The following is a 25471-nucleotide window of genomic DNA, read 5'->3' on the forward strand; positions in this document are numbered from 1 at the left end:
TTATTTTAATTGGAAAAAAAATAATTTATTATATGAGGAAGACGATTAAAATACATGTGACAGATCTCTAATAAGCTGATTTAAATGCATATAGATTTAATTTTTAAATACGCTTTAAAAGCTATTACGCACAGTTCCATAGTCCAGGTGGTCAATTTCATCTCCACAAAGGTGGAAAGCACTTGAGAGATAAAAGGTACCTAAAACACCATAAAAATTCATTAAAAATAATGATTATTAAACAGTTCACTAGTTCTAAAATAACTAAAAGCTAAAACATTTAGAAAATTAGTGAATCATGTCAGTGCAACAAAATTATAATTATCTAACAGCATATAAACTGACTTATAACATTAAAAAATAAAAATTGTAACTGTGCCAATAGAAAAAAGCAATAGCAATTCCAACATTTCCTGCTTTTGGTACTCTTTGAGTGATAATGATTAACAACAGAATTTTGCATTGTTTTCATAGTACTATTAGTAGGATTTGCAAGAAAAGGGATGTAAAGCCTCCAATGCTGTATTTTCCTACTAATAAAAGTTTAGATGGCTAGGGTGATGTCTTGGATCCACGTAATCAGTTTAATCTAACAAAGCAGTATTCAAATTGGTCAGTCCTTAGAACCACTAAGGGAAAATTAGATTCTTGGTCCTGATTCTCATCTATTAGTTCTATGATAGAATCCAGGAATCTTAACGTATAAAAATCCTTCTTCAGTGGTTCTCAACCTTGGTTGTACATTAGAACCAATACTCTGTGAGGTTAGAAAATACTGATATCTACACAGAAATACAGACCAATCAAAACAAAACTCTACGAAGAAGTCCAAGCAAAATACTTTTTACTTTATTATTTTTCTTTAGGTTTTTTTTTTTTTTTTTAAGTTCTGCAAGTCATTCTAATATGCAGTGAAAATTGAGAACCACTGTTTGGGTGGTTCTGATTATCAACCGGTCTGGAAACCACTGCTCTTACATACCTACCAGAACTGTTTCTTTCCCCTTATTGTGATACCCTGAGTCAACTTTATCTTTTTCCCTCTCTGCTACTCTTTTCTCAATCCTTTTATTTTGTTTAGAAAAAGAAAGGGAAAAAAGATACTTCCACTTGCTATCTCAAAGGAGATTTCCATAATAAAACTTCAGATGTTTGCTACTTTTATCTGGAATTCACACTGAAATTCAGTTATTTAAATTTTCAACATACGTATTTTTTATAGGGGGAAAAAACCCTTTCCCCAGTCAAATTTTATAACAGGTTATATAGAACACCTAAACCAGATACATCATGAAAGAGAAGGCATTTATGTTACTCAATTAGACTTAGAAAATATATAAATAGAAGAATAATAAAATCTGTGTTAAAGTAAATGCATCCATTCTCCAAGTAAATAAGTTGACCTGATTCACTAACTTTCTCTGGAAAAACTACATAACCTAAAGGATAGCATAGAAAATTCAGCAACAAATCTAAAAACCACATAAAAGATTTGTTCCATCAACAGAGATAATTTTAGAAATACTTAATTTCAATACATTGTAAAAAAAAAAAAAAAATATTGCTTAAGCTGGATCAGTGGGTTGGGGAGAGACAAAACATTTCTAGGAAAATAAAAAAACACTGCCCCAAAAGGATACGACAAGAAAGGATACACTTTGTATGACAGTATTACAGCAGTATTTACGCAGGGATGCTTCTAAAGAGGAACAGCAGAATGCAGTTTAATTTTTTTCTCATATTTCATGTTAGATTTACAAATAAATGTTTACTTTAAACACACACAGAAAATGGTTTATTTTCATCTGTTCTTCTAAGGTATTTGTTAAGACATCTGATTATACCAGTATAGATACTTTACTATAAAATTCAAATGTTCAAGGTGCCTCCCAAAAGGAATACACATTAGCAAAACTTTATATAATTTTTTCAGCTTAACCATGAGTAATTTTGGCCCATTTATTCATGTTCTTTCATTATTCTAAAGCAGAAAGATTTAAAACAAAATGAATATATTTCCACTCATCTTTCTTAAATCAACATTGACATAAAATGCTTCATTTTACCATTTTTAATTATTAAATTACTAAATTATGAATTCAAATTACTTATTTGAAAGATGAAATACTTCATTCCAAAAAATATGGACATATTTCTGTGAGGAGGACAATTAGAAATTAGCAATGCAAATTCTCATGTCTCACCAAGCGTAACCAACTTGTCCTAACTTGGCAGACATTTTCCCAATGTTAGCATTAAAAAGTTCAGTACCCTAGAAAACCGTATTCACAGGAAAACTAGGAAAACTGATTACCCAAGGCCAAACATCCTTGCAGAACTACTGAATCAGAAATTCTGTATGGGGGTTAGAGGAAACCTAGTAATCTGTGTTTTATCAGGCTCTCTAGGTGATTATAATACACGTTAAAATTTAAGAAGTACTGATTTATTCTAAGAAAAGAAAGTAAATGAAGAATATTAGATACATTGCCCTTATAAAATTTGTTCTCTCCAAATTTAATTTTTTACATACAAATGAGCTTTATTCCAGAATTGTGAAGTTTAATGAAAATTAACAGCATAGTTAGACGGTCAGAGTGATGGGTTCTTTAAAAACATTACCCAGGCTATTATCCTTTCTTAAGTTTTTTTTCAAGAAAGTCATCCTTTTAGCATGTTATCTCCACACTTACCTTTACTAATTTTTATCACTTTCTTTTTCCTTCTTTAGAATCTTGTTTTGGTCTAGCAGATCGAGCAAATTGCTAATATTTAAAAATTAAGGTTTCCTTCACAAACATGAAACGAATCTTTTCTAAAGAATTATCAAGAACATCCTAATGTAGGGTAGCAGCAGAGCTTTTAATGCCTCTATTTGTGTTCCTACTCAGTTGTTCGTCAGTATTTCTTGAATGCCTCCTAACTGTCTATGATCTGGGGGAGAAGCAAAAAATTTTCCCTTTCATTTAGTCATTTTTTACACCTAGACTCCATTTGTCCCACTGATTTCTAGTTTGAAACTGCATTAACTGCGGAAAAAACAATGGCTAATCAATGATATATTGTTATTAAAATTCTTAAACATAAATATGAATTACAATACAATAAAATATAAAACTGAACTACAATGAATCATATCTTCCTTTTAAGGATTCTAATGTACTTCCGGATACTGTACTATCTTTGATTTAGCATGAGTATATATATTTTAAGTATTAAATAAAATGTTTAGAGTTGGCTGGATTTTAATAGCCTCATTATGCTTATTTTCCTATAAAAATCTAAATAACATTGTCATCTGACTCAAATGTTTGTATTATAAATATTTATAACTGAATATTCTCAAGCTGGAATTCAAGCTGCTGAGATTTCCAAAGCATAATATAAAAATTAGTTTCAACTATACCCTTACTGCTATAAACTCAATCTGGAACCAACCAATTTGAAGGATACAACCACCATAGGTTTTCCAAAAAGAACATATCCATTAGCTTCCTTTAACGCTTTTGCTGCTGCTTTTTCATTTGGAAGTCCAATGAAAGCTTGTCCTTTCATGCGACCTTCTTTCATCAAGCGTATATCAAACCTAGAAGTCAAGGAAGAAAGAATGTTTTGACTCCAAGAATGTCAAGAATTCTGATTGTGAATGGGAATGTGTTAAAATTCTGCTATTTCAGAATAAAAATGACTATACTATCTGATTCACACATTACTTAGGCTTTCTAAAATTATATCTTATATTCTGTTTTAAAATTGTTTTCATAAGTAGGTGATGTAAGTTGATGATGTTCTTATCATTTTTTAACTATCATAAAAGCATATGTGATTTAAAAAATCATATTACTTGCAACTATAAAAGTAAATAAATTTTTTTCATCTTTTTTAAAAGTTTTATGCAGCCAATTTAATACTGTTTACTCAAGTGACAAAAACAATTATACAATGAGGAATAAAAGGGTTGACATAAACTATAGAAAAGTAACATGGAATTTCAGAGGAGAAACGGACCTTATTGATCACCTAGTCAAAAATCACCATTTTACAGGTGATATGTACAGAGATTGAGTGAATTCTTCAGTGTTACACTGAGAGCTAAAGTTAGGGCCAAAAACACAAACCAGATTTTGTATTCCAAGTTAGTCATTATTCCCTAGTGTATAGCTGTTAACATTTTGGGGGAGGAAACTATACTCTAAACTACTTAAAAAACAGACTATAATTTAAAACTAAAGTACTGCCTAGCATTTAGTCTATGAGACTAGCAAAAGCATATAAAGAATTTTTAAGAATCAAAAGGTGTAGTCAAATTTTTTTCTAAAAAATTCACAAGAGTAGTCCCACAGGAAACAATTATTAATTTATCATTTTGATATGTACAGTTTCTCAATACAGAATTATTTTTCCTCTCAAATGGTAATGGGAGGCAATACTGGAAATGGAAAGGATGCATCAACATGGTATGTACATATACATATACACACAGACACATGCATATATATATAGACACACACAATAACACATTTGTTTGTGACATATATACATTGACACACACACACGAATGTATATATTTTTAAATTTTTTCCGCTTATACAAAGGCAACAACAAGAACAAGGGTATTTTGCACATCCAGCAAAATAAACTTTTGGTGTCCTGATAAAAAGAGGTATCTGCCACTAATGAATATAAATAGACAATTTTAAAACACAGTGTATGCTTATTTAAAGAGGTACATTGCCCAGGTTAAGACTTTAAAAATATTAATTTTACATTAATTAGTCACTTCTCTAGCTAACTTCCATTCAAGAGTCTCTCTCCTTACCTTTTCTAATTTTTACTTCTAATTTATATGGCCAAGGTCATACATATTTTAGAGTTAACTAATTATAAAATTTCAAAGAATGAAATTCTAACTTCAAACATTAGCTTTTAAATCATTTACAATCATATCCTTCTCTTTTGCACTCATAAAATTGGAAGTCTTTCCAATTTTCAGTCTTTCCAACTGAAAGAAGAGAAGCTACCACCACAGTAAGAATCTAAAACACTTGGCTTTCGTACCATATACTCCTGAATTAGTCATTAAAACACTATTTTCAAAATCTAATCTTTGGACCAGCAGCTCTGGCATTATCCATGGGCTTTTTAGAAACACAAATACATCCACCCTATCTCAGCTTAGAAAACCATCCTTTCTAGGGATGGACCAAGGAAATGGTTTTACTAAACTCTTAGGCAGGTTAGGGAAGAAGTCTAGAATTTATGATGAAACCTGTTTCTATAAATGTTTTATGGAACTCAGTCATTAATACTCATTTATGTATTGTTTAGAACTGCTTTCATGCTACAAAGACAAAGCTGAGTAGTTGCAACAAACACTGTAATATTTTAATACAAAAATATTAAATTTTTACTGTTTATTTAAAAAGAAATTTGCTGAATCCTGATCTAGATGTCTAAATGATTAATTATGCAACAGATATGAGCAATTTCTTCATATAATTTTAATCACTAAAGTGAAAATGATATTAAAAAAGGGTTAATTTCTAACAGAGTAAAAACAAAACATAATTTGAGAATATACATGCCACTTACATTATCCGCTGTGTTTCCGATGAAAAGTCAACATATCTTCCAAAAATAAATTTAAGGTCCTAGAATTTCAACAAAGAAAAGACCAATAAGGAAAACCAGGGGAAAACATGCAAAATAATAAAACCAATTTATAAATTTCAGCTTACCTTTTCCTGAACATGTTTAGCTAAATTCTTTACATAAATTCTACAGTTTGGTTCACCAGGTTCGTAACTTCTAAAAACTGAAAGATTTTCCATTTCTTACATAAAAACAAAGCAAGACAAAGAAATAAAATTAAGACAGCTTCATCATTTTTTTAAAGAAAAACTTTAAAAAGCATTCAAATGTAACTGCTAAATAGACAAAGAAGCATTAAGAAAATGTTAAAATCACAGAAATTAATGACAATGTTACTAATGGTATAAAAATACCCATTAAAAATCTAAAGTGATAAGTTAAAAAATTTCAGGCATCTAGAATAACTAAAATGTATCCAAGAAAATATTTTCATTAAAGAGCTTTAAAGCTTAATTTTAAGAATGAGTTACTTTATTTGAAAGACTGAAGTAAATAAAGATGCTATCAAACATCTGTGTTATTGTTCTGATTAAAGTCAATCTCCCTAAGTACTAGACACCAATATATTCAAATGTAAATAAAATAAATTACTTACAATGTAATTATCAAGAATTTCAGACAAACTGTGGGTTCTGAATCTCTATGTAGCTACTTCTATTTAGTCTCTGAAATGTGTTCCTGACAACTATATGTTTAAGCAAAAATGCGATTTGGAAGACTGTTTCCCGTTATTATGAAAAAATTATAATGTGTCACATGTCAATCTAAAATCCCTAAATATTTTAAGATATACTAAAATAGGAAAAAATCCATTAGAAGTAAAAAGCTATCATATTAGGATATAAAATTCATAAACACAGGCTTTTAATTATCAAAGAGTTACAACTATATTTTTAGAGAAACAACTGCTTTGCATACATCTCAGACACAGTATTGTGATGGTCTATCAACTGTAACCTGAATACAGAATTCCAGACTGTTGGTCATACTGACTTAAGATGTCATATAAAAGTTTCAGAAATGAAAACATTCTTCCAAACAAATATACTCTGGGAACATTGTATTGAGGAATACTTTCTTCCCTATAAAGTACGAGCACTAAAAACCAAAAGTGATGATTAAAAACATTTAACTGAAGAGATATCTTGAAGTACATGCTTTAGTTAACATAAATAACATGAAGAGATTTGTTTTGTTTCTGAAGGGCCAAAGAAGTGTAAGATAGAAAGTAAGTTCTGGTTTATTTCATGAAATTACCTTCTCGAGAAATTCTGCCCTTTTCCAACTCCCTTCTAGAAATACATTCTGATGGCATTTCATCAGAGTCATCTTTAATCTCCTCTGTGGTGTTCAAACTTGGTTGGGGGAAGATTTTTCCGAATCCTTTATTAGATGCATCAGCTTCAGTAGCAGGTAAGTCTAAGAGTTAACATTGATATTAGCCATTAAAAATCTTCCCTTCAAAATAGTTTTTCTTTTCCATTTTTAATTTTTATGATATCTTCTAGCACTAAACCTCTTTGGTGTTTTTCTCAATGCTTTGAAACAGGGGTGAGCAATCTTTCTATAAAGGTTCAAGCAGTAAATATTTTAGGTTTTGCAGGCCATATGGTTTCTATCATGACTATTCAACTATGACACTATAACATGAAAATCATAAAATAAGACACTTTCATTTGAGGATACTAAAAAAAAAAAAAAAAATCCATCCATTATACCTCTCCCCACCAAAAAAAAGAAAAAGGTCAATACTAATGGTGGGCCTACAAGAGGTCAGGAAAAATATGTATTTGCACACTTACTCAATTAAGAAAATTAAAATCATTATAAATTTTTAATTCACAACATAGCAATATAATGAATTTCATTCAGAAAACATGAATTTTAGCTTCAGCGAAAGTTAAACTGATTTGGCGTAGAGGGTTGGGAAGGACAGGATTAAACATGCAGTAGAAAAATTCCCAGTTATACTACCTAAAAAGGCAAACAAAACCTTAAAAAAGCTATGAAAATGATGCAAATAACATGCCACACTTAGGATCTTAAAAGTCTCCTCCTAATGCAGCAAAACTATTGTTCAGGTTAGGGTTAGGGTTAGGGTTAGGGTTAGAGATCTCCTGTGGCCTGAAGGCATCAGTAAGAAAAGAACCTTTAAAACTGTTTTCATTGTTTATTCACCATTACTCTACATTGATAAAGAATGGGATGACTGTCACACCCCTCAATAAGGATAAGTCTTTGAGTAAATTATGCTTAAAAACATAGAAATTTGTGTCAAATTTCTAGCCATCAAATACAGACACCAAAACAAAAAAAAGAGCTATCTGTAAAGGCAACATTTTCTCACTACCATCAGAGAGACAAGACTTAAAACTAGCTATTCATTCAGTACATTTGCAATACTTACTAGAACTCTACCCTATATTCATTTAAGTGCTTAAAGATATATGTACAAAAATGTACATACCAGAATTTCTGTAGTAATAAAAAATGATAACCTCAACTTCTATCAGTAGAGTTTGATGAAATATTGACATAACTATACCGTAGAGTGTAATGCAGCCTCAAAAAGTAACCTATGATGACTATTTAAAAAAAAAAGAAGAGAAAATAAAATGTTTATACACAAGCATAGGATAAGATCTGGAAGGACTACCTTCATATCAAATTACTAACAATGCTTATCTCTAAGTAGTCAGATAGGGAAAAGTGGGGATTGAGGTGTTAACTTTTTAAAATTTCACAGGCTTCTGTTCTGATTGTATTGTCTATACGCTGGTATTATTTCTAAAATTTAAAAATTAAAAGGATAAAGAAATGCCATTGTAGTATAATATCAAATTAATGTTTAAAATAAGCAGGAAAAAAATTTCTGTAATATCAACATATTATCTTTAAACTTAAGAATGGTATCTTGCTTAACAACCTTCCGTGTCTTTTGGATTAAAAAAAAAACTACATGAAACCTACAAAAGATTTCACAGCTTGTTTTCCTAACCAGTAATTCAACTGTACTAATAAAACCACAGAGCATCACACATTTAGTAAGCAGTGAAAAATAAATCAGTACAAGAAACACATATTTTTCGCATAAATAAGCATCAGCAAAAACCAGACTAAATTTCACCCTAGAGTTCATTATTAGTAAAAGGTAACACATTTAGAACCAATTTTAGTTTTATTTAAAAAGTTTAAAATGAATAGTATTCCATGACACTAAGGAAGACCTAATTGCACATTTTAAATATACTCACAAATACTAAAAACAGAAGCACATAAAATTTAATTCTAATACAAAAAACTGATTGAGAAAAATTTTACATAGTATATTAAAGAACTAGAATATGCTTACCACAATTTTCTTCTTCACAATTTTGTTGCTTTCCTAAATCTTTCTTAAGTGCAGCCTGCATGTCAGTAGATATATGGAATTCAATTTTTTTATTACCTACAGGTTGTGGTTGGTCAAATACATCCGAAGGTAACAACACTGGATGTAAACTGCTGTTTATAAAAAATCATAGCATTACTTTGTAATTGCAAACAAAATTTTGAGAAAACATTATTTCATATTAACTTTAAATTTAAAACATTAACACTAATAAAACACACTAGAGGCACTGAACAAAGTAACTTACACTTTATACTTTAAAAATCCTAACAACTATTCTCGTATGGATATTATTAAATTCTTAGTTTAGACAGGTAAGGAGTTTGAGGTTAAAGGATGTTAAATAATTGTATAAAGTCAGTCAGTAAATGACAGAGATAGAACTTCAGGACTATCGATCCTAAATGTCAGGATATTGGGTCAGGATATTGGCCAATATGCAAAAAAGTTCATTCTATGATTAATGTAAGCATTTTATGCACTGTATTCTATATACTATGTATAATAAATCTATGCTGGCCAATTGAGTAGCCATAAGCCACATGTGGCTAATAAGCATTGAAATCTTGCTTATGTTCTAATCTGTACTTATGTTCTAAGTACAAAATATACACCAGAGTTTGACAACTTTGTGTGGGAAAAAAAGAAATATAAAACATTTCAATAATGTTTTATATTAATTGCATTTTGAAATACCAGTTCAGGTATAACTGGTTCAAAAAATACATTATTAAAATTAATTTCATCTTTTAATGTAGCCACTGGTAAATTTAATTGGTTCACATTACAGCTGACCTTTGAACAACTCAAGAGGTTAGGGGCCCTGATCCCATAGCAGTCAAAAACCTGTATGTATATAACTTCATCAACCTTCCATATCCATGGTTCCTCTGTATTCATGGATCCATATCTATGGATTTAACCAACCTCAGATCATGTAGTACTGTAGTATTTACTGAAACAAACTGCATAAATATAAGTGGACCCACACAGTTAAAACCCATGTTGTTTAAGGGTCAACTATATTAGTTTTTAATTGCTTGGTGCTGTTATAGAAATTAAAAGCAAGGTACTGTGATGTCAAAACATACATAGGTAGCAAATATTACGTACACTTAACGTGAGAAAATAACTCTAAAAAATCCAAAGATTAAAGACCCATTCCTATAAAAATGTAAAAATATCATTTTAACAAACTTTTCTCAATTTACGAAGTTACTTACAAGTTCAAAGTAAATTTACCTTATAGAAAAGCTGAATAGAATTAAAACTGTAATTAATGGCAATTTTCACTAATTAAGATATCTAAGTACACAGAAATCCATGGTAAACAGGCTAATAATTTCTACCATAATTTCAAAAAAAAAATTTGTTAATGCAAAATGTCAGATCATCAGTCAAAAGGGATAATACATTTCAAACAAAATACACAGTAATAAACACTATTTCACTGGCAATTTCTCTATTCTAACACAAAGTTTAAGACATAGTGGGAAATTAATTTATATCTAATAAAATTCTTTCATACTTATAGCCCTTATCATCACCCCACATCAGTGTATTTCCTGAAAGCTTACTGTAAGATGATAAAATCTGAGAGAAATTTTTAACTTTTTAATGTCAGTGGTATTAAAACGGTTCCTTCAATGTATTCAAATATTGTAACATAACATTTAAGGAAGGCAGGCATCTCCACATCCTTCTAGCTTTCCCTTTCATCATTTCTATTCCTACGCACCAAACTGCCTTACCTCTGGAAATGTACTTTTTTAATCAAATTGGATCTCTCTTCCCTGACCCATTTTTGCCGCTCCTCCTTCAAGCCCAGCTCAAACTGTCTCCTCTGTCTTAAAATCCTTCCAGATTTCTTAACTGGCTGTGATCTCTCCTTTCTCACAATCTTTCATTCTCAGTTGCATCTTGTTATAACATTTAATATTATAAATGCTAACACAATAGTCATCTGTGCGCATGTTTTACCTGTGCATAAGACTACTAACTCACTGTTTGAAAAGGCAGCACTGAGCTTTGGAAGCATGCTCCAAACCCCACAATATTTAGCATAAAACTTATCACACATTGAATAAATATTTAAAGGTGGGTCCTGTGTGCTAAGCCATGTGAACTTTTACCTGCTGAAAGGTACTCTGAAGCGAAAAAATGTTTGATATCAGGTAGTGAAGTTAGGAAAAACTAACAAACTTTCATATAAGCACACTGGTGATGCCATTATCAAAACTGTCAGTACAGGAAGAGAAAGAGATAATTAAAGTAAATTAATTTTGTTTTGAATAATACCTTAAGTGCATACAAGACACTGAGTATACAAACAGGAAACTGGAAATAAAGACTTTGGAACTCAGGAGTTTAAACCTAGAGATGGAGATTTGGAATCTATCAGCTACGACAGGTAAATCATAAAAATTAATGATATTAACAAGTAGTAAAACATATAAATGGAAAATGACCACAGACAGGAGTAAATGGAATCCAATACTTAAAAAGCAAGTGAGTGAGTGAGTGAAAGTCACAACAGAAAAAAGTAGGAAGAAAAAGAGGAAGAGACAGAGTTAAGATGAGAAACAGAAAAATTAAAGGTGGAAAATTTTGAAACCTGGCATAGTCAATAGTATTAAATGCTGGTCAACTCTGAGAAAATTAGGGATACTTGTGAATTTGGCAAATAAGAAATCAAATGGTAAACCAAATGGACTGATAAAAGTCAGAATGTGAAATGATCTCAGTTAAGCAATCAAACAAAGTATATAAAGAACCCTTATCCTATAATCTAGAACAAAAACTACCTGTGTGAAATAGATGATGGTATATTCAACATATCCTTTATTTTTCTCTTTTTTCTCACATGGCGCTGCTTTATTGGTTTTGGTCTTTTGGGCTGAAGATTTGCCAGTTCCATTAGTTTGGTCATTCTACATTAGCGGAAAGAAAAGTAAATAAGATTTATGTAAAAGCCCAGTTATTTACCATTGTTTTTGTTAAGCTTAAATTTTTATTTGAGGTTATAAATTATAAAATGATTTGTATGGCTTAAGTAGAATCTCTAAGTCATAATTTAAGATATATTTCATTTGACAAAAGCTCAAGTTATGAATCTCCTTGATCAATTTTCACCTTAGCTTGAAGGAACTGGGAATTTTCTTAATTGCAATTTGTCAAGTTTTAAAGATATGTTTTATTATGAAAATTATTAGTTGCCCAAATAAATGACTGTACTTTGTGTCAAAAAGTTAAACAAGATACACTAAATATAATCTTTGTAACTTTACTGCTCTTTCCTTGACTGATACTCAACAGACTTTACAAATATAGTAAAATTATTTTGATTCATATTCTAATTATTAAAGAAAACCTAGACTTAAATACTTTATTTAAAAATATCTTGTGCATAATTGTTGAAAAGCATCCTTATATAAATAAGATAACTTACACCGTTCTTGAAAACAGAGTTTTCAAATACTATACTCTAAAGTAGCTTAATCAATCAAGGGTTGACAATTGATACTTTGTATATAACTTATCTGCATTATGATTATGAATATTTAGAATAGATCTTGTCTATTCTTTCTTGGCTCTTCCACAGGATCAGATACAGTGTTTCCACAAAGCAAGTTCAAAACCATTAGTCACAGCTCTATTTCTCCAGAGTTGAATTTTATTTTAGGCTCTGCTGAACATTATTAACAACTTATTGCTCTTTTCCAGAAGCTTTAAATAAAATATATGTAGATCGTCAAGAACAACCAATAAAAGAATAATTCATTTGCAGTAATTATTATGAATATTCTTGTATAAAATTCTATGAAGCTGTTCTAGAAATTACTCTGAGGTAAATAAAGTCCAGGGAAGTAAGCTGACAAAGCAGAAATACAACCTAATTTTGTTCTATAAAGTCTTCGCAAACACTGAATTAGTGAATAATGAATCACTGTCCCTAGAGGAAATTCAGGATTAGGTTCCCGCAAGCATGTGCTCACATTTCATTCACTGATCAATATAACCTCATTTTATGTTTGTTTACTTTTAAGAACATCTTATTTAATATATATTTTTGATTCAATAACACTGAACTCATAGTCAACAGCACTAATTCAGGCCTCCTAACACACAGAATTTTCTCCATAAAACACATCATAGCCCTCTTGATTTTGGAAATCCTAGACAGCACTTCAACACTACACTTGGGGGCATTTTAAACAGCAAAAGCAACAACAAACAGCACAAAAAATGTGAAAAACATGGTACGTATAAACAGTGAAAAGGACCCTTGTTTACGGTATAAGAACTGAAACAAAAGGACAGAATGTCCCTTTGTTCTACCTCATCTAGCAATGTGCATGTCAAATGACTCAAATTTTTCACCATTCTGTACATGCCCATGTCTGCCAGAAGACGGTAAAAGCACTGCAATTACTGATGTTGAAGTTATAAATAAACTGCAACAAGTGGGCAAGTTCTCAAATACAGAATCAACAAAAAACAATGATCAATTTCATACCATTATCAATCAAAAAAATTACTCATTATGCAAAAATTTTTCCTTAGGTCTTGATTTCTAGTCTCAGGTCTTAATCTATAGTATAATGGGGACCTGGGGATGGACAAATGCTAAGGACCCTGAATTAGGAAGAACTATATGCAAAATTTAAGAAGAGTAAGAGAATTTCATTCATATATTCTATGTTTATTAGAATCTATACAAATATTTGACATTACATACCTCTGACGGTCTTCATCATCACTGCTTTCATATTCTGATTCTTTACTAGATAATTCCTCATCCTCATCTGGCAGAGGCGGTTCCTCTGGGGGCTGAGGAGATGTAGGTGGAAGAGGTGCATGTAATGGCATATAGTCCTCATACTAAGTAAAAACAAAAAACACTATGGTAATCTATGCTGTTTACAGAATAGAAAACTATTTCCATTCAGATACATGATTCTCACATTTCTCTATGCCTCATGATTTTCTTTTACACATTCAACATATACTGATGGAACACCTGCCTTAGTAGACTTTAGTCGATCACAAAATTTGTTTCTTCTTCCTTGGCACCTAGCTGGACTAAATTTCCAAACTTCCCTTGCAGTTGGATTTCACCTGAGTTTTAGTCAATGAAAAGGTTAGCATAAAAGCTACCCACACATAAAATTCTCTCTTGTTTTTTTATCTGCAGGCTGCATGGTAACGTCCTCACCAACCAGGGAATGCACATAATGCAGATTAACTTGGGTCTTTTTAGTGACAGAAAAGAACACCATTCTGCCCTACTTTTGGAATGAACCTGGCATGAGCAAGAGATAATCTGAATTGTGTTAAATGACTAAGATTTGAGTTTTGTTAACAGCAGCTAGTATTATCTTAACTATTATCCTCGCAACATGCCAAGCATTGAGGTTTCAGAGTTACGAAGAAAAATTATGAAGCTAATACAGACATTAGAAAAGCAATCAATGAACAATACAAAAGCAAATTTTCTACCAGGCTCCTCCATCCATGGGATTTTCCAGGCAAGAGTACTGGAGTGGCTTGCCATTGCCTTCTCCAATAAAGTACTGAGTAATACAGCAAACAATAAAATTACTAAAATTACTCAAGAGCAGATATAACCTACCAACAAAATTATTGATAGATTTGCATAGTAAACTCTAAAAAAAAAATTATCAACCTTTTTTATCTTCTGCAAATGTAACTTACCAGCAATAAAACCAGAAAGACAGAAATTTTAGGCAATTCAGCTTGTTAAATATAACTGTCTTATAGGACAGCACAATGTTCTAGATCAAAGGACTGAATAACCCTAAGAGAAATGATGGCCTCTATTACCAAAAGCATTGCTTTAATATTCTGGGGAATTCCCTGGCAGTTCAGTGGTCACGACTCCACGCGTCCACTGCAGGGGTCATGGGTTCAATTTCTGATTACAGAACTAAGATCCCACATGCTGCATAGCATGGCCAAGAAAGAAAAAAAAAAAAGTTCTGGCTTTTTCCCACTTTCAGTTCTCCACAGGACTATTATTAAGTTAACTTTGCATTGGTCCTTCATTTTCAATAAATGTTAGAAATCACTGGCACAACATTTGTAAAGTTTAGCCTCAATAATCTCACCACAAGAAGAGAAATTTTGAATGTTGAAAATTCCAAGAGCTTTCTTACCATAGGAGGTCGGGTAGTAATTGGGCCAAAAGGTGTGGGCAAATTCATTTTATTCATAAGATGAAGCACCTTAATAAAAGGGATAAAACATTTGAAATCAAATAGAAAAATCATGATTCAACTCACATCTGATAGTGTACTCAAAAACTTTGCAATAACACAAGTGATTAATTTAGTGCAAAGGAAGGATCACCTCTTGCCTTTATAATCCCAGGAAATGACTAAACTGGTATATCTCAGGCACTGTTATATCTTAGAAGATCAGCCTTCCTAAAATATTTATCAATTGTGCAAAATACCGTCATTCTCATTATTAAAAATTTCATTTTCTTACAATGTAAAATTTACTAAAGTGTTTTTTCCCTTGATTATTGTGGAATTATGAAACATAGAGAAGCATAATAAAGAAAATCATCATCTATATTTTTTACTTAAAAGTATCTTTTATTGTCAATATTTCTAAGCATTTACTGAGGGATCCTCTATATCTTTTCCTCTAAGAAAGGAAAAGCATATGCTAAAGTAAGAAAGAATTACCAGAGATTACATTTCCCAAATTAGCTTATCCTTATTAGTATTATTAATACTAAACGTATTAGTATTTTTATGCTATAGTTTATAAAAACACTTATTTGAAAGTAGTAATTTTTTCACTACCTTTTGCAATGGACTGAATGTTTACGTCCCTCTCAAAAGTTCATATGTTAAATCCTAACCTATAATGGTATGGTATTAAGACAGGAGGTTTTTGGGAAGTTATTAGGTCATAAGGGTAGAACCCCCATAAATGGGATGAGTGTACCTTATAAAAAGCACAACCACGAGCTCTCTCACACTCTTTCAGCTACATGAAGTTACAAAGAGAAAATGGCCATCTTCAATCCAGAAGAGGGCCCTCACCAGAACCTACACACTGGAATACAACTTCCAACCTCCAGACTGTGAGAAATAGTTTTCTATTATTTAAAAACCACCCCGATCATGGTACTTAGCTATAACAGCCCAATCTATTTAGGAATTAGTCTGATTAATACAACTATTTTTTAAAAAGTATGAGAAAGTATTTACTTTGAGAAATGTTTATTCTACTTACCTGCACATAGAACTTAGGCACACTTGCCAAAGCATTTACTATATTTGCTAGGATTGTGCTTGAAGGTGGTGGGTACATATACTTGAGGCATGAATTTAGAGGAAAAGTCAGCCTAAAAAAAATATTTAAAATGCTTATTGTGGTTTAGTAAGTTTCATATCAATAACTCATTTAAGGTAACCTAATAACATACAAATTGCTCAAATGATTAAGTAAATCTAAGAGTAGTCTGTTCCTAAAAGATCCAAATGATTACATTTAAACAGCAACTTGCCTTCTCTCTGCATTATAGAAGAATATAGCATTTCTTTTCAGAGCTTATCTTACAACTTTGAACATTTTAATGGAACCAAATTCAGTGACAAACTCTTAATGTTCAATATGCTTAATCAACACAACAAAAATCTTCATTATATATAATAAAATGTCCTTTAAAAATATCTTATTTGACAAAACACACACACATAGCCCCCACACACAAACCTATCTATCCAAAATAAAACCAAAAGACACAATGAAATACAAACAAAAATGCTAACCCATGGTTTGGTGCAATTCCATTTTCTATGGTTAAACAATCCAGTTCTTTCTTTTCTTTATCATCTTCCATAGGATCATCAGATCTAAGAAATATGGAATCAAAGTTGATGTTATCTACAGAAGAAACAGAATGAAAAATTGCACACAAAAATGACACCATCTTTTCAAAAACAGCATTACGAAAACAGCTGCATAAGTAAAATTTTCAACTATTAAGTAAATACCAATGAAAAAGAAAAACTAATTCCATATATATAAGGCAAGCCACATTTTCATTTATTCTTCATAGCAACCACACAAAAATGGTATGATGAATCTTACTGACAGCCCTCATCCACCAAAACTGAAGTTCACAGGTATAAAATAGTGGCATACAAATGTCTTTAATGTGCATCAGCAAGGGTTTCTTAAAAATCAGACCACTGAGGCCCATGCTCCTCCCCACCCCAAGCAACCCAAACTTCTGATTCAATAGGACTAGGTTAAGGATGAACAATCTTTCCTTCAGTCAAGATTCTAGACGATGCAGCTGGTGCAGGGATTGTACTATGAGAATCACTGGTGTAAATCAATTTATAAAGGTCATATAGCTACAAAGAATTACAGCTAGGAATCAAGGCCATGCCTATTAATGATACCTTGCTATATACTAGGATTTTATACTAGTTACCTTCTCTCCATTTATAGCTGAACACTTTTACCCTACTCTCTTTCCACTTCACATTAGTTAAGTCCTAATATTAAATCAATACTCAGGTTACTAATGCATAATTAGGAACAAACAAATGTATTGCTTTCAAGTACTAGATTCAGTAGAGAGATACAATCATTTACTGTTTCAGATTATTTACTTGCTAGTCTGAAAATAATCTAAGAGCAATACAACTCTTTAAAAAAATTAGTAATTTTTTAATTTTTAAGAATTTTTTAATAAAATAAAAAAATAATAATAAACTTTTAAAAGGCTAGGAAAACCTATCTACATACCTTTTCTTTTTTTCAGTGCCCAAAGAAGGACATGGTGAATGAACTCGATCTTGCTCTTTTGCAAATTCAACAACTAAAGTATGACCCAGAAGTTTCAGTTGATGCAGTCTTGTCAATGCCTTCAGTTGGAAGAACAAAAGAGTAAAAAAATTAATAACTGTACCAAAGTTATCTGTTAGAGACAACATATAAAGTAATTTATACATGTTTTTTGTTAAAGCTGATAACATTTCCTTGGCTATTTTTCACCCATTTCTAATCTCAGGCTGCCAAGCCTTCACTACTCCTTAGGCAATGTTTAGAAAATGTTTAGAAAAACAAACATAATGAACTGGGCTGGTCTCACTTTAAATTCACAATCTCAAACACAAATCTGAGGGCAACCCTTAGTGAAGCCAACCAGTTACATATTACATTTCAGTTCATTTTTTTCTACCAATGTCTAAGGTAATATTTTGCACTATTTCCTTCTTCCTTAACTTCATGATATTCCTGTCTCATTCTTTTAGCCTTGGATATTGCTTCCTACTTTAAGAAAACTGAAGCTACAAAATGAGAACTTTGGATTTCCCACCATAATTTCTCATCTACCATCTTCTGAATCCACATATTCTACCTTCTATCTGTTATCACATATCAACAAGCCATGTTCTTATTTAAATCTAGTTGACCTGTATACACTTCCCTGATAGCTCAGATGGTAAAGAGTCTGTCTGCAATGTGGGAGACCTGGGTTCAATCCCTGGGTCAGGAAGATCCCCTGGCGAAGGAAATGGCAACCCACTCCAGTACTCTTGCTTGGAAAATTCCATGGATGGAAGAGCCTAGTAGGCTACAGTCCATGGGATTGCAAAGAGTCAGACATGACTGAGCAACTTCACTCCACTTCACTTGTATACTAAATCCCAGCCCCTCTTCTCTCTGGAACTGTACAGGGTGTGTTCCTACCTACATTGCTAATTTTCTGTCCTCTACGGGATTGTCCACAACAGCATACAAACACAATCTGATTTCTCCCATCCTAAAAAAGTATTTTTTCCTCATCTATTGGTCCCACTTATCACTATTCCCCTCTATCCCTTCCCTCCCCTTAAATGACTCTTGCACTAAAGCTCCTCAAGAAACATTTATGCCCTCTATCTAAAATTCCTCTCCTCCCATCCAGTCTCAAACTCACTCCAATCAGGTTTATGCCTTAATCATTCCACTGACACTGCTTGTCATAAACAACAAATTCTGTACTGCCACACCAATGGCCGACTCTCATATTCATTTTATACTATTTAACACAATCACTCCCTCCTTGATACATGTTCTTCACTTGGGGTCTATAGACATTATAACTTCCCTACAGTTTTCTTCCACACTTACTGTATTTTACTCCTCAATCACTTTGGCTTATATTGTCTTGAAATCTTAATGTCGGTGTACTCCAGAGGTCTATTTTTGGATCTAATCTAGTACCCTAAATTTATGGACCATCTTTATGCTGATAATTTCCCAACTTATAATTTCAGCCAAAATCTCTGCCCTTAAGTCAACAAACATGTATCCAAACTACTGGATAGCTTCTTTTAATTTTAAACATTTTAAACTTAACACTCCAGGAACTGAATCTTCTCTCCCCACCCTCACCTCAAATGTTTCCCATCTGGAAACTTTCAATGGAAACTCCCTTCTTTCATTTACTCATGTCAAAAATCTTCCAATCACCCTTAATACTTCTTTCCCACGTTGCTTATCCAAGCCATCAAGAACTCCTATTTGCTTCTACTTCCAAATTAATCTGGAATCTAACTATTCCTTACCATCTCCACTGCTACCACCATGGTCCAAGAAACCATCATCTTTGGCCTAAACTAGCAGTATAATCTTTTAACACATTTTCCTGTTTCTACTCTTCCCTGCCTTCCATCTATTCTCAACACAAAGTGATACATCTAAGTATAAGTCAAATTATGATGCTGTTTTGCTCACAGTACTACAATGGCACCCAATTTTATTCAGCAAAATCTAGTGTACTTAGAATGTACATGTTATGGCCGTAACTTCTCTGACCTCAAATTCAATTTCTCCCCTCATTTTTTATGCCTTGGTCACGTTAGTGCATTTCACTTATTCCACTCACTGGAATTCACTTCCCCAGATTATTTCTTTAGCTAACTTCCTTCACTTCTTTCAAAATGTCGATCAAACATGACCCTAACTACCTTAACTGTAGCTTAACCCTCTCAACCCAGCACTCCTGATCCTATTGCTTTTTTTTTTTTCAAATAGCATTTCTCATTTTCTAAAATACTAAACAACTTATTAAGTTTATTATTTATGGTCTGTCTCTCCTTCGAGAACATGAGTTCAGATGAGGGCACAAATCTGTGTTTTATTTATTGATTCATCTCAAGATTTAAAGGAGCATCCAGCACATAGCAGGTACTGAGTATTTTTTGAACAAATGGAACTTTAGGGCTTAACTGGGACTATATTTTATTTTACCATCTTTACGCATTCTTATTTGACTCCATTATACAAACCAAGTTTCTAAATGCTTTAATAATTTTCAAGTCCTTAATTCAATCTAGAACTTCTCACTGTCAATGAACCTTTGATTATCTGAAATACAGGTGAATTACTTCAAGTTTCTTCCCCTCAAAATGTGTCACACATTCTCTTCAAAGTTATAGCTTTTAATTTTTAATGTTAATTAGTCCTCATAGCTTTCTCAGCTACTTATTAGAAACATGTCTCTCCCTTTGTTTTAAAAAACTATCAATCAAGTGCACTATAGCCTAAAAAGTCTATCACTGCTACTATCTTCTCATTCCTTCTTTTCAATATGGTATTTCCCAAAGACAATGACGGGTTCCATGTCCTCTCCTCCAAGTTAATTTTGACTCTAGAACAATGTGGTTCATTATCATATTTTACCAACAATACTTTAAAACTATATTTCAAAAGGTCTTTTTTGAAAAAAAATGTTTTCCTATATTTTAATATATACAACGTGAAAGTTTCCTGTAATTCCACCCTGGGAGAAAGACATTTATTATTTGGTATATAGCTCTGCTATATTTTGTTCTGCTACTGCTGCTAAGTCACTTCAGTCATGTCCGACTCTGTACGACCCCATAGACAAGCAGCCCACCAGGCTCCGCTGTCACTGGGATTCTCCAGGCAAGAACACTGGAGTGGGTTGCCATTGCTTTCTCCAATGCATGAAAGTGAAAAGTGAAAGTGAAGTTGCTCAGTCGAGTCCGACTCCTAGCGGCCCCATGGACTGCAGCCTACCAGGCTCCTCCATCCATAGGATTTTTCCAGGCAAGAGTACTGGAGTGGGTCACCATTGCCTTCTCCACATTTTGTTCTAGGCATACACTAACATATATAGTAGTAGTTTTCAAAAACTCCAAGGTTATACCATATATATTTCCCAACTTTTTTCATGAATCTATCTGGGTTACATTCCTGATCAATACATATTCATCTGACTTCATTTTCTGAGGGTTGTAGTCCAGTGTATGGATATACTACAATTTAAAGTGTACTTTCCCCTTATTAAGGATTTGGTCATTTCTACAGTTTCACAATAAAAACTACTTTACTATTAGACTGTTAATTCTTCACCTTGGGTCATCAGAGGATCTTGTCTTCTTAAACCTCCCTTCTCTTTGCAGCCATGAGAATTTGTTTTCTAGTTCTACTTCCTTTTTTAACTTCTCCCTCCCTCCTTGTCTTCTTGGCTGGCTCTTCTTCCTTTGGGAAACCATATTCATTCACCTTGTTGAAGAAATTCCATTTTTAAGCCTGCCTCTACTCTAGACCGTATTTTTAATTGCTTTTTAAAATATTTCCACAGAAGTAGCCCACTGACTCCTCAAAGTTAATAGATAACGTATGAATTCATTACAAACCTTTGCAAACATTCTCTGAGTCCTGCCCCTCATATTAGCTAACTTAATAACTCAAGAACTTGGTCTGAAAATCTTCAAGTGTTCCCTCTCTCTCAACCATATCTACAGGGATCACAGAACCTACAAACACAATCTCTACCAAATGTATATCTACTTCTTCTTTTGTTCTCTGACTGCCTTATTCAGATCTTTTCTCCTACCTTGGCCACTGTACCAGTTCTCTTGTATAGGCTTTCCTTTTGATTTTTCTCTATCTAATCTTTTCCGATACCTAATTCATTACATGAACTCTACAAGATATCTTTCATAGAGCTGACTATGTTACTGGTCAGCTTAAATTTACCAAGTACCTTAAGAATAACTACTAAACAAAATTCAATCCCTCCCTTAATTCAACCCAAATTTAGACTCAACCTACTTTCCAAGTCCTATTTTGATTTCAACACTCAGCTTTTGCTCCACTTAGAGCTTTCCATGCTCCACAGCTTTCTTTAGTAGTCTCTAAACATGGAAGGCCCATCTTCCTTTGTTTTTGTCTCAAGATCCAACTAATCATTACAGGTCTACCTCAAAGGTCACCTCCTTTGCAAATGATCCCCTAGGATTTTTTAAATATACATTTTCTATTTAATGTTTAAGGCACCTTGCCTTGCAAATGTTATGTCTAAGGGATGTTTGCATCCTTCAAAGCTTGTCATTTTTAATTATATAACAGGTTACAATTCAATTTTAGTTCATGTTCCTGTTAATCTATTGCATATCATCGTAAGGAAAAACCCCAACGAACTTTTTGGTCAAACTCATAACAGTCTTATGCCCAAATATCTAAACTTTGGGCAAAATCTGCCAACTGACAAGCCAAATGTAGCCAATGAGGCAAACTCTGGAAATATAAACCTTTTTGCCTTTAAAAGGGCTTCCCTGGTGGCTCAGCTCGTAAAGAATCCACCTGCAATTCAAGAGACCTTGGTTCAATCCCTGGGTTAGGAAGATCCTCCAGAGAAGGAAAAAGCTGCCCACTCCAGTATTCTGCCCTGGAGAATTCCATGGACTGTATAGGCCATGGGGTCCTGAAGAGTAGGAAAGAACTGAACGACTTTCACTTACTTCACTTTGCTTTTAAAAACTATAGTTTAGCCTCATGTTTCATTTTTTAACTACGCCTGGATAATAGAAAGTTGGTAATAAGTAACAGAAAAGAAATGGTCATACCTTTACAGCTGCTTTTTCATTAGGGAAAGTAGCAAAAGCTGTATGTTTCTGAAAAACAATTAAGGTACAAATTATTTCAAATATAATTTCAATTTCTCATAAGGACGTCTGATATTTTACCAGCTGACAGTGATTTGACATATTAATAAAATCACAGAAAAGGCAGGAAATCAAGATCATTTAACTGATTACGAATTCCAGGACAGTGTTTCTGAATCAGTTTAGGACCAGACTTTTTTGAAATGAAAGCCTTGGGAGTGCACACACACAGTATGTTTTAAATATATTTTCAAGTACTTCAACCATCAGTAAGTTTAAAAACCTCTACTATCCAGAGAGGTCCATTCTTAAACTATCCAAAATCATAAAATATGTTCCATGTATAACGCACCCAAAGATCTAAACTTTTCACTAGATAGCGAAATGCAAAGTTTAAATGGGTCTTTCTTTTAACTCAATTCACAACCTTGGCTGCATATTAAAATCACTTGGGGAGACTAACTATTGATGCCCTGTCCCGTCATAGATCATCTGGCAGAAACATAACATCACCGTCACTATTTTAATGAAGAGCAACCATCTAAAACATCTTCAGATATAATGGAAAATAAAGTAATTTTGTACATTCCTGGAATGGACTTTTAATCGTCTTAAATTATCGCTCCCTGAAAGACTACGTCGTACGATTTTTATGAAGAGCATCTTCCTCAAAAATCTAGTAGAAAACCTCTAACTAGCTTACTCAAGTTGCCGACTTCTGTAGTTTCTCCTCTATTTTGATGAAAGTCTTAACGCTAGCTTATAAGCAAACCAAAATCTTTAAGTGTCCCTTTTTTTTAACGTATTTTTGAGAGTACTCTTGAGTTTAAGAGAAATACTTCTAAAATCCGAGTAGTTTAGAGATTCCCAGGGTGGGTGAGACACGAACTATAACAAAGGTTACTTCTCATTCTGTCTGCTTTACCTGTCTCAATCGCCCTTTTCCTCAGAGCGGCAACTAATCGAGGCACCAGCCAATTAAAACTTGATTTGGGACAAAAGATATTTTGATATAAAAGAAGAAACACTGGGAAGGAGAAGAGGAAGGCCCCACTCCACAAGTGCATCTTCCCCACTCTTCTTTTTCCTTCTATCAGAACTTCCCTTCCCCAGGTCACCGGCCTAGAATCTTCCCCGGAAACTAGGGGCTCGCGCGCTCTTACCAGGCGGCCCTTATCGGATAGGACGCGCACGGACTGCGCCCCGAAATACTTCAGCAAGTCCTCTTTCTCCTCAGCGGTAAGCTCGGCTGGCAGGTGCCTCACTAGAAGGGTTCGGTCGCCCCGCGGGGGAGAAAGCGAAGCAGAGCTCTGGCATCCTCTGGACATCGGCAGCGGCTGTTCTGGGGCCGCCATTTCTCACACAGACTCAGGACCTGAGAAGCCGCTGAGGAACGCGCAGTAATCAAAAGAAGCGGAGCTCAAAGAGTCTTCTTCCACTCCGCGCTAAGGATTCTGGAAACAAGGAAATAACGCGAGACGGTCGCCTTCTCGCGAGACCTGCACCACAGACGGGTGACAACTTTTCGGAGACAAATTCCTTAGATTGGAAGGGGAATTTCCACAGTGACGGGAAACCAAAATGATTCAAATTCCAGATAGCTGCTGATGATGTTTAAAACAAAAATTCCCCCGAGAGAGGTGTGAGGATTAAAATGTTAAAGTACGACAGACTTCAGCCGCCTTTTCCGAAGACGAAGTAACCCCACCCCGCAAGGACCGAAGGACTTACTGCTGCGCATGTGCGAGCGGCCCGCAGGTCTGGGCGTGGCACCGGGGCGGTCCCGAAGGGCGCTTGTTAGGTTTCTAATCCTGGCAGATTTCCAAGTGCTTGTGATTGGCTGACAAATACAGGGTGTTTGCCCACGGCAGTGGGATGCCTGAAGGTTGCACGTTTGTTTCTTTTTCGGCTCAGTATCCTTCACATAACCAGGCTAACTCAGTTTTAAGGAAGAAAAAATTGAGACACAAACCGTGTTTTGTTTTGTTGAATCACGGGACCCAGCAGCCTGATAAGGTATGGCCATAGTTCCCTTTTATGCAACTAGCGGCCTCTGGGGCTTAGTGGTAAAAGAATCCACCTGCCAATGCAAGAGACACAGGTTGGATCCCTGGGTCGGGAAGATCCACTGGAGGAGGAAATGGCAACCCTCTCCAGTATTCCATGCGATTCTCCCATGAGGACAGAGGATCCTCTTAGGTTACAGTCCTTAGGGTCGCACAGAGTCGGACACGACTGGCATGCAGGAAGAGATACCCTAACATCACTCCCTAGTTTACAGTTGAAGACTCTGATGTGTACAAGGAGGTGTAAATCACATAGCTAGTAAATGAGAGCGCTGGAATTTGATCCTGCTAGTAAGACTGGACTTTACAGTATTCTGCCCTGTTTCTGAATGGAGTGAGCCTGAGATGTTTACTTATTCCATACAGTGAGGGCCTTGAGAATTCTAGGTAGAGGTATTTTAGGTGCA

General features: G+C 33.7%; 2 protein-coding genes across 5 annotated transcripts in view; both read right to left on the reverse strand.

Annotated features, from left to right (window-relative positions):
- LOC136148309 (alpha-amylase 2B-like) overlaps positions 1-264 on the reverse strand; it is a 60969-nt gene extending 60705 nt beyond the window's left edge. The window contains exon 1 of the mRNA XM_065907828.1: positions 133-264. The gene's annotated coding sequence lies outside the window, so the exon portion shown is untranslated. The remainder of the gene's footprint in view (positions 1-132) is intronic.
- On the reverse strand, positions 1-24711 carry RNPC3 (RNA binding region (RNP1, RRM) containing 3). 4 transcript variants are annotated; one of them, XM_065907816.1, is made up of 15 exons: positions 24162-24711; positions 22960-23007; positions 17840-17958; positions 16852-16935; positions 16313-16424; positions 15220-15288; positions 13782-13873; positions 11848-11973; positions 9005-9156; positions 6910-7071; positions 5739-5833; positions 5593-5651; positions 3454-3586; positions 2694-2765; positions 1-1699 (listed from the first exon to the last, which is right to left on the reverse strand). In XM_065907816.1, the coding sequence occupies exons 1-14, from the start codon at positions 24351-24353 to the stop codon at positions 2709-2711; spliced, it is 1500 nt and encodes a 499-aa protein (XP_065763888.1). In that variant the 5' UTR covers positions 24354-24711; the 3' UTR covers positions 1-1699; positions 2694-2708. The 4 variants fall into 4 exon arrangements, with proteins under 4 accessions (XP_065763888.1, XP_065763879.1, XP_065763870.1 ...); XM_065907807.1 differs by having other exon boundaries at positions 9005-9153; positions 13782-13924; XM_065907798.1 differs by having other exon boundaries at positions 1-200; positions 13782-13924.
- Between the last annotated feature and the right edge of the window lie 760 nt (positions 24712-25471).

The sequence above is a fragment of the Muntiacus reevesi genome, chromosome 1, assembly GCF_963930625.1.
Source record: "Muntiacus reevesi chromosome 1, mMunRee1.1, whole genome shotgun sequence".
Lineage (NCBI taxonomy): Eukaryota > Metazoa > Chordata > Mammalia > Artiodactyla > Cervidae > Muntiacus > Muntiacus reevesi.

Excerpts from the sequence above, each read along its gene's own strand:
- RNPC3 (XM_065907798.1), bottom strand. The coding sequence starts at position 24,353 with ATGGCGGCCCCAGAACAGCCGCTGCCGATGTCCAGAGGATGCCAGAGC. Across the intron at positions 9,157-11,847 it reads CCATCATCTATTTCACACAG|CAGTTTACATCCAGTGTTGT; the intron begins GTAGTTTTTGTT and ends TTTTATAAACAG. Across the intron at positions 5,834-6,909 it reads GGGCAGAATTTCTCGAGAAG|AAATGGAAAATCTTTCAGTT; the intron begins GTAATTTCATGA and ends TTTTTATGTAAG.